The sequence below is a fragment of the Sebastes umbrosus genome, chromosome 17 (genome assembly GCF_015220745.1).
Source record: "Sebastes umbrosus isolate fSebUmb1 chromosome 17, fSebUmb1.pri, whole genome shotgun sequence".
Lineage (NCBI taxonomy): Eukaryota > Metazoa > Chordata > Actinopteri > Perciformes > Sebastidae > Sebastes > Sebastes umbrosus.
The window spans coordinates 18625144-18634408 of NC_051285.1; the positions used below are offsets into that span (position 1 = coordinate 18625144).

A 9265-nucleotide genomic window follows, 5' to 3' on the forward strand; every position below is an offset into this window, starting at 1 on the left:
ATCAATAATTTGTCTGACTCAGATGACCTAAATGCATTCACATCTCAACAAAGCAAGCGTTGTCTCTCAAAGATACCAAGGAATGAGTCACATATATTCTGTGGCCTATCCCAGGTTCTGTTTGTCCACGTTATCGGCTTGTCATAACGCCTCCCACACCCTAATATCACTCTCTGTTCCCAGTGCAAACACATTTCCTCTTTGGGTTAGTTTCAGGTGGAACTCCCTGAAAACAGGAAGCAAGTGGCTGTACAGCAGTTAGTTTGTCTTCACTCTGCCAACATGTGCACTGGAAAATGTTCCCGCTGCATCGCCGTTACTCTGTACCCGTTAGCGATCATATCCATCATCTGTAACATAGTGTTGTTCTTTCCTGGCGGTGATATCAAGTATGCCAAAGATGGACACATTACCGAGGAGGTGAAATACATGGGAGGACTCGTCGGAGGAGGTTTAATGGTGAGTTGTCTGTTACTGAAGGGTGTGCCTCTGGACTACACGCTGCTGGAAATTCCTTTCTGAAATGTGTGCCTCCTCAGAAAAATGTTAGTTAGATATGTAAAGCTAAAACTAAACTAATACTGGATGTGCAGAGGTCATCTAATGCGTTTAATGCCATTTGAGGAGATATTCTGCAATGTTTTAACATATTCTACAAGTTTTGAGTTATCAAGATGAAGTAAAAATGCTGAATTGTTTTGACTAAATATAATTGAATATAAACTCATGTGTCCTGCCACAGGTGTTGCTCCCAGCACTTTACATCCACTTGACTGGAAAAAAGGGGTGCTGTGGGAATCGCTGTGGGGTGAGTCAGTCACAACTACAAATTAGATGTTTCAGGTGCTCAGAGAAAGATGAAGGCTGGCTTCAATGACTCACAATACTTACTAAATTATCAATGCAGACATACACTTCTCCAGTTAAAGTGAATTTGAACTTTGTGTATGGTCAGGAAACCGTTAAATATGTTATAAATCAGTGGAAATAGAAAGACTTGTTTGTAGACATTTGCCAAAATGTTTCTAATGTCTTTTGTAGTAGTTCAACCTTTTACTGCAAAGTTACATTTAAGCTAAATGCAAGTGTTTAATAGAGGCCAGATACACATAAGTTTATATAAGTTGAATGAATGATGAATGGTGATGAATTACTAAATGAGAAAAAGTAGGGATGCACCGATATGGATACTGGATCGGCTATCGGGCCGATACTGACTCAAATAGCTGGATCGGATATCGGTGACAATTGTGCCGATCTATCATATTCAATTTTATGTTTATATACTGAAATTTGAATTCCTATTTAAGTTTTGACCAATTTGTTGCTGCATTAAAAAGGTAACATCGACACTGAAAAATTCAGATTGGTGCATCCCTAATGAAAAAGCTTAATATACATCATGGTGCTGCACCTAGCTCCTCTTTAGATAGATACGATAACATGCACTGTAATAAATTACAAAACCATTAGAACAACAGTACATCTTTGTTTTGCTTTTTTATCTAAAAAGAATATTTAAAAGTTCAAGACGTGTGCAAAGGGCTTATTGAAACGTGTTTTAAGCTCTCAATGCTGCTGCTTCAAATCACTACATGACTTTTTTTGAATAACATCAAGATTAGAAATGTATTCCTGTTAATAGGTTTTACTTCAGCTTGTTAACATGTTCTGATAACATTATCTGATGAAGAACATGTCTCAGCTGGTTTTGTTTAGCCTGTAGCTTATCTTGTTAGTGTTGGGAAAAACAGATGGACAGATAAAATGTGAGGAATGTGAGGTCAAACAAATCTTGAGCCTGTTCCTCCCTCAACTCAAAAAAATGTCTCATTTACCAATAGCAGAAGAAAAATGTGAGGAGGAGGGTAAACAGGTTGAGGATTTCAGTATGAATGAATTCAAGTGCAACAGAAATGTGTCTGACCTTGGCTTATCAATTCACTCCTGCAGATGTTCTTATCCATTGTATTTGCTGCGGTGGGCGTGGCTGGCGCACTGTACAGTTTCATTGTAGCAGTGCTCGGTTTGCAGAATGGGCCCCTCTGCAAAGTTCTTCTGATTTGGATGACACCTTTCAAAGACAGGTGACACACTGGAGTAACTGTGTGATGACATTTGTTAAAGTGGCAGTAGGCAGAAAATTCCATAATAACATTTCAGCAAATGGTAATTCAAATGTTCATGGCTCTGTTTTAAGGCTTTAAAAAATCTAGGGAGACTTTGGCCAATCACAGCTCATTTCAGAGAGAGCGTTTCTATTGGCTGTTCATTTAACGGAGGCAGCTGTCAGTCACTCGCTAACTCCAATCAAACTGTCAAACTAGGCAGCGCTGATCAAATATGAACCAATATTCTGTTATTGTAATGCCTATTTCACACATCAAATGTTTTCAGAAACATCTTGTAGTGTACTGTTTAGCTGTAAAATGAGAAAGACTGTGAACCGGCAGCCATGTTGAGATCAGTTGAGGAAATACCAAGCACCGCCCACCAGCCGGGTCATAAAACTTTCTCATTTACAGAATATTGACTCATATTTGATCAGCGCTGCCTAGTTTGACCGCGAGTGATTGACAGCTGCTCAGAGACGTTAAGGCTCGGATTGGTTGTTTTCTTCCGGTCTGTGAAATCTTGCAGATGCAATTAGGAGCACTAGAGGACACAGACACATGATTTTTTTCAGATTACCTTTCTCATGCACTACTGTTAGGATATAGTGATCGTTTTATGAAAATAACTTTTTTCAATCGTGTTTGCCCCATTTCTACCCACTGCTGCTTTAAGTTTCTAGAGTCCTGATCACTCACAAAGCTCCTCTTTTGCACAGCGACCCAAGTTACCTGACTGCTGACTCGTCGTGGGTGAGATGCACAGAGCCTAAAAACATTGTGCAGTTCAACACTGGGTTGTTTGCAACTCTGCTGGCCACAAGCTGTCTGCAGCTGGTTCTCTGTACCATTCAGATGATCAACGGGCTCTTTGGCTGCCTGTGTGGAACTTGCAACAACAAAGGGGTAAGAGGAGGGTTGGAAAGAAATGGCAGAAGTGAAAACAGCAAGTTTTCCATGTTAGGATATCTTAATTCTCAGATAAATTGTGTAATTTCAGAGAATATTAACTTCATCTTTCCTTCCCTGGTTTTGGCTGTTTTTTCTTTATTTGCAGCCGCTGTGAGTTCCTGAAAGTTGACTAACTCCCCTGATGGAAGACAGAGTAGTGTTCCTGATGTATCTGCATATATTCACTTTGAAATTGTAGATTTTTATACTTTGTGTATTTCATGATGCTTAATACTGCATTATAATAAAACACAGAAATCTGAAAATGTGTAATGTATTAGAAAATGGCACAGTATTAGAAATAATCCATGCTAATTATATGGTTAATTTGAAATAAATTAGTTTTAAATATAAGATGCTCATCCAGTTCTGTCGTGTTACATTAAATTTGGCTTTACACAATAATATTAACCTTTTGCTTTATTGTACTTTTCACTTTTAAATAACTGTCTCCAAGAGCTGGTTAGTAAAATAAAACACAGGACAAAGTTATTCTTCAATGACACCTTTAATGTAGGTAGTATTACTGCGATGAATATCATGATAGATATCTATACAAACATTCAGTGTCATCTCAGATTGCTAGCATTTTAAAATACATTAATTTCTAAATTAACATTAAAGGAATATGACTGAGATTTCTGCCAACAACTAAGCACTGGAAAAACCCTGCACATGGAACGCAGTGTGCATATGGCACATTTGACGAGGCAGTTGATATCATAGATAATGTTTTATATCTATGGTTGATGTCTTCTCATTGACTTGTACAGAACAATAAAGGATACACAACAAAAAAGGCAAAGTGTAATGATTTTAAAGGCTGGGTCCCAAAAGAGTGGACACTTCACAACAGAAGTGGAATAAAAAAGTATGATGACACACTTGCTGGCTGTGTTTGTTTCTATTGAGGCTGATGAAACATGTCAGTCAAGTTTGAAAAGTTAAAGCTGTTCAATGTGAAAAGTAAGAAAATGTTTCAACATCTTGCATTTTCTGTCACTTTACTGAGACAAACTGAGATGTGATCCAGCATACTTAGCTGTGAATGATTCAATGATTGAAAACAAGTCATCACAACACATTCTAGGCAACTTAAATGAATTAGTACAAGCCACTTCACATTTCTAAATAAAATCTTAAAGTAAGGTTTTAAGATTGTGTGCATTAACCTCACAACCTAATGGAGTGTTTTTCTTACCCATGTGCCTGCATCCAGAACCAGTAAAGAAGGATTTGAAATGACTGGCTGAAAAAGATGTTTCTGTGCGCATAGGACTTTGTTGAGGTAGACATAAAATAATAAACTGGAGTGTTAATGATTCCTCATAAAAGAGGCTGATGAAGGTTGCTCAATACTGTGCTGCACATATATTTTTCTCATGTATGTTATGCAATAGCATTTTTTAGAGAGTTAACTATATCTAAATCTAAAAAATAAATTAATATAAGGATTTAAATTATGTTAACACTCAACATCAGACAATATCAGAGGAGTAGGTTAAAAAGATATGGAGTGTGGCAGTTTTTAGGTAACAAAAGCAGGAAATGGCAAAAACCATGTCCCACACATAATAACCTTCAACTGGAGTTTTGATGAGGTTTTATGGCTATAATACTTCACTTCCAGTGCACCTTCATTTATTTTAGCTGTCAAAATGCTTCATCATGAGCTTTCGGCTGGCTTCGTAACCCAGGAACAACGCTCCGTTAGCAGGGAAGGTGCGGATCATGGTGGGGGTCAGACCAGAGTAGAGTGCCCTCACGCCTAAACAAAAGAAATGGCAAAGATTCCATTCTGATTGATGAACGACAACAATACAAGTCTGGATTCTTTTTCACCCAAAAAGCTGAACACCAAATATCTCTGCTAAAATGATAAAATAAAGCTAACATCAAACTCCACTTTTACCTACCCTCGGTACGAGCGATGTTCATGAATGTTTGGAAAAACCCCGCCTGTTTGCCCGTCATAGACATGACCTGGATCCGAGACTTGACGCAGTCCATGGGATAGACCACCAGCCACAGGCACGCCCCCCCGAAACCACCGCTGAAGACGATTGGAGCCATACCTTCAACATACATAGTAACACAATGACACTGTACATTAGATGTGTGGAAGGTGAAAGCAAATATGTGATTAAAGAGGATTTTTTTTTTTATATGGGTAATAACTCTTCATTCATAACCGCTAAGCCATATTTTACTTATCCTTTCTTTAACCAAAGAAGTCCCATTGAGATCGCTTGCTTTTCCTCAGACAACCTCATTTAGTTCTATTGGTGAATAACTTTTCCCAGAATGCCTATCAACAACAACTAGAGAATATGAAGGGTTTCTCCTTGTATGAATGTCAAATATTGATGAAATTTTCTGTTTTCAACAGGGGAAGAATTATGTTGTGCTTCATGGTGGTGCAGGCAGAACGTTGTTCCAGTACCTATGTCATCTTTGTCACATTTCATATGTTCTGCGAAGGTGGTGCGGCAGAGCTCGTAAGCACCGAAGAAGCAGAAGTAACCAGGGACTTCTCTGGCTATGGTGGTGGTCAGGCCATGGAAGAAGCCCTGCGGTCCCTCATTCCTCATGATGGATTTCACCACCGACCACACTGTACTTCACAGAGAGCAGAGGGACGAATCGCTCGGTCAATGCACACACACACACACACACACACACACACACACTTCAAAAGTATAAGTATTTTTTACTTTTGTAAAGTATTAATATGTCCCGATTCTTTTTTCATGCGTGACTACACTAATGAAAAACTAACTCCGAAAGATATTAACCATATAACTACTGCATCTTTACCTACTAAAAAATGAGCAGGCATTTTAACTGATCACTTTGGTTCTGCTGCATGGGAATACAAATCAACCTTAAAAAGGTGCTAAATTCGATACCCAGAGCTAGCCAGTGGGGCACGCTCACATGCACTAAAAGGCACATGTAGCCAGTCCGGCTATGTCAACAAAGCAAGGAGAAGGTTGGATTACAACACACAGAGAGGGAGAATGACTTCTTTCTCTGCTAAGGTCAACATCACTCCTCTATATCTTTACATAGCAAATAGTTGTTTGATGCTATATTCATACTCTGGAAATCATATAGAGAACCCTTAAGTTCAACATCTCGGAATCTGTTACCAATTCTCTCATTTTTTATAAACAAAGTGAAAGAGCAATGTAAAAAAAAAAAAAAGATTAATAGCAACTAAGTTTTCTACAGTATGTGACAAAACACACAACCTTTAGTAATGTAATTTAAGAGTAAATTACCCATACATTATTATCCAAAAATGTGTGACTAATTAAATACCACTTACTTCTGACTCTTAGCAATCTTGCCTAATGCCTCCATTTCGTACATGGCTTGCAGCCGACACTTGACAAGCTCAGTGGGGCAAAGTACCAGTGAGGAGAAGATGGATGCTACTGAGCCAGCACAGGCTTTCTGCACGTCACTAACACAGAAGGAAAGGATCAACGGAACTCAGTTAGAGATCTTACATGTATTTTCAGGGTAAAGTTGGCTTAATGTTAACAAGAACGACAGCCTGGTTAATTTCCCCCTACCTCAGCACAGCATCACTTTGCAGTCCAGCTGTGAAGCGGATGACCTGCTGGCAGAAGCCGTAGCTCATGAAGAGCACAGAGTTCTCTGCAATGTTGGCCATCAGCGCCGGCGTAGTGCCCTGATAGAGGCCACGCAGACCCACTTGTTTGTAGGTGGAGGACACGCAGTGGATGAAACCGCGGTACATCGTAGGAAAGGTCTGCATCTTGACCTTTGCTGTGTCTAGAGGCTGTCCACTAAAGACACATGCAGCTCCCCCTTGGAGGAAGACAGTGATGAAACTTTCAACAACAGAAGTGATCCAACAAAAACAGAGAATGGCTGTTAGACAAACTACAGGAAAATCAAAGTTTGCACACAACATATGTGCGGTGAAGAGAGATGGGGCTTAACAGGCTGTTGCACTCCACTGAGCAGTGTAAAGAGTCAATGGAAACACAGAGAGAAACGAGCCGGAAAAACTCAGGAGTCATCAAAATCCCCTGCTACATCAGACATGGCTAGTGAGTGGTTTGGTAAAGCAGCGGAAAAGCAGTGTGGTTGTTCAATAGAGATTAAATATTGTTTGTTTGCACTGCAGTTACCTATGGCTCCTGATGCGAGGTCAATGACGGCCTGGACCACTGGGTGTGGGGCCATGGTGTCCAAATTGTTGTCAGAAGAGGTTTCTCTTTCTTTCTTTTACCTGGTAAAAAAAAACAAATGAATGACACTCGACCTCCTAACTCCTCAAACATACACAGAACATGACCAGTCATTTGTTTCTTTAAACCCTCCCCTGACACTGAATATGTGTGTGTTTCCACACAGGGATCGGGGCCACAACAGGCAGCAACAGTGATTATTTACAGTAAGTAGAAATGGGTTTGTATAGAAACAGAATAACTGTCGTGATCATATATATATATATATATATATATATAGAGTGATAGTGATAATTGTTTGTCATCACTATTATGTAGTCATAATATTTCTGTATATTAATCTTGTGTCAAGGTGGAGGTTACAGATAATTTCTATAGATTTTTCTTCTATTAAACTAAAATACCAGTAGCAGTATTACTACTTCTTAGGGATACTGTAGTGCTCCTTCCACTGCTGATGTAACAGAATGTAGCTACTCTTTTAATATCGGATCATTTGTACCACAAGGTTGCCACCAGTGGGTGACAGAATGCTGTTATAGTTTGTACAGAAAAATGAAACATATATTTGAGCTAAATACTAAAAAGGCAGAAGGACATTTAAGCTTTTACCGTCGCTTAGAGAGAAAACAACGTTTCTTTCTGAGAGGTAACATACGTTGCCAACATGCAACAGCATCAATTAACAGTGCTCGTAAGTAAGTTAGCGTTAGCCGAAAACCCGGTGAAAGTTACTGCTTTTTTATGGCAAATGTTTCGTCACGTTAAGTGTAAGAGCTAAAGACATAAATGTTGGAAATACAAACCTTACAGGAGAGCAACGAGTTCACCTTCGGCCATCAAAGTGTCGCTGCTGGTGAGGTTAACAAACAGTAACGTTAACCGAGTAGGCTGCTGACCGAAGCTAACATCGTCCACTGGTGACCGCATGCTAACATACGCCACCAAATCAAACATACAGCTTTTATCTTGGTGTTATCTCAATTGCAACATCTAGCTCCACCACTGTCTAGTCACCGGGGTCACTCACCGGGGTCACTCAGTGTAGATAATAGATGGATCCATCAGTGATAATGGTGTTCAAGAGGTGACGCTAGAGGTGCTTTCATGGTAGACGTAGAGCTCCCACTCCTCTCAAAATTCCAGGTATCAAAACCGCCTTTGCGTTACTAATACTGTTAGTGAACGCAATGAAGCATCTTGAATTGATAAATATTGGATCTATGATTTGAAACGTGAACGTTAAAGCTTCCGGTTCACATTCTCTTTTTTCAAAATAAAACCTCCTCAGAAGGCGATACAGCGCCCCCTGCTGGTTGTTTGTGTTCACTCCAGAGATCTTTTTTTTTTTTTACCTCCCAACCCAGGTCATTATGTTATTAAGTCATGTATTGAATTTAACACTTACTAAATGACACTGACAGTCGTTGATGTAATTTGTTAAAAAAAACATCTTAATGGGACCATCCTGGTTAAATAAAAGTGTAATAAAATAAAAATAAAAATATTTTTTTTTTTTTTTGCTAATGTTGCGACTTTTGCACGCTTTTCTACACGCCTGCTACAACAATAAAACATTGACTCCAGTCTTTGGTATATAATGTATTTGGATGAGCCTATAGTCAGCATGATTGTCTATCATTAGTGTGATGCAGTTGCACATGCAGGTTAAAAAGTTTAAAACATTTTCTCTCATTGAAATAACAAATTGATGAAAACAGATTGTATATATGTCTACATGTCAAGATGACTATTTTTTGTAAAATGAAAAAAATCAAAAGAAGTCTAAAAAAAATAAAAGCCAAAGCAGTGTCACAGTGAGCCAGCATGCACAATGCCAAGACCCTAAAACTGAAGCAGTTAAATGGAATACAGCCATCATTAATCTTATTAACGCCTGTGCTTTTCCTACAGTGTCTGTTAAATAATTTGATGTGTTGATCAACATGTTTGATAATGGAAGCACTTTTCATCACT

At 38.9% G+C, this 9265-nt stretch overlaps 2 protein-coding genes across 6 annotated transcripts; one reads left to right on the forward strand and one right to left on the reverse strand.

Moving 5' to 3' along the window:
* Positions 1-187: 187 nt before the first annotated feature.
* Positions 188-3861, forward strand: si:ch211-137i24.10 (uncharacterized protein LOC565274 homolog). Its single transcript, XM_037749053.1, has 5 exons — positions 188-459; positions 743-808; positions 1954-2087; positions 2831-3017; positions 3169-3861. Exons 1-5 carry the CDS (start codon positions 283-285, stop codon positions 3175-3177), a joined length of 573 nt encoding a protein of 190 aa, XP_037604981.1. The 5' UTR covers positions 188-282; the 3' UTR covers positions 3178-3861.
* On the reverse strand, positions 3552-8459 carry slc25a15b (solute carrier family 25 member 15b). Of its 5 annotated transcripts, none has more exons than XM_037749050.1 (8): positions 8319-8459; positions 8100-8141; positions 7229-7329; positions 6644-6902; positions 6394-6531; positions 5506-5681; positions 4979-5137; positions 3552-4830 (listed from the first exon to the last, which is right to left on the reverse strand). In XM_037749050.1, the coding sequence occupies exons 3-8, from the start codon at positions 7281-7283 to the stop codon at positions 4709-4711; spliced, it is 909 nt and encodes a 302-aa protein (XP_037604978.1). In that variant the 5' UTR covers positions 7284-7329; positions 8100-8141; positions 8319-8459; the 3' UTR covers positions 3552-4708. The 5 variants fall into 5 exon arrangements, with proteins under 5 accessions (XP_037604978.1, XP_037604976.1, XP_037604980.1 ...); XM_037749048.1 differs by having other exon boundaries at positions 8095-8141; XM_037749052.1 differs by lacking the exon at positions 8100-8141.
* Between the last annotated feature and the right edge of the window lie 806 nt (positions 8460-9265).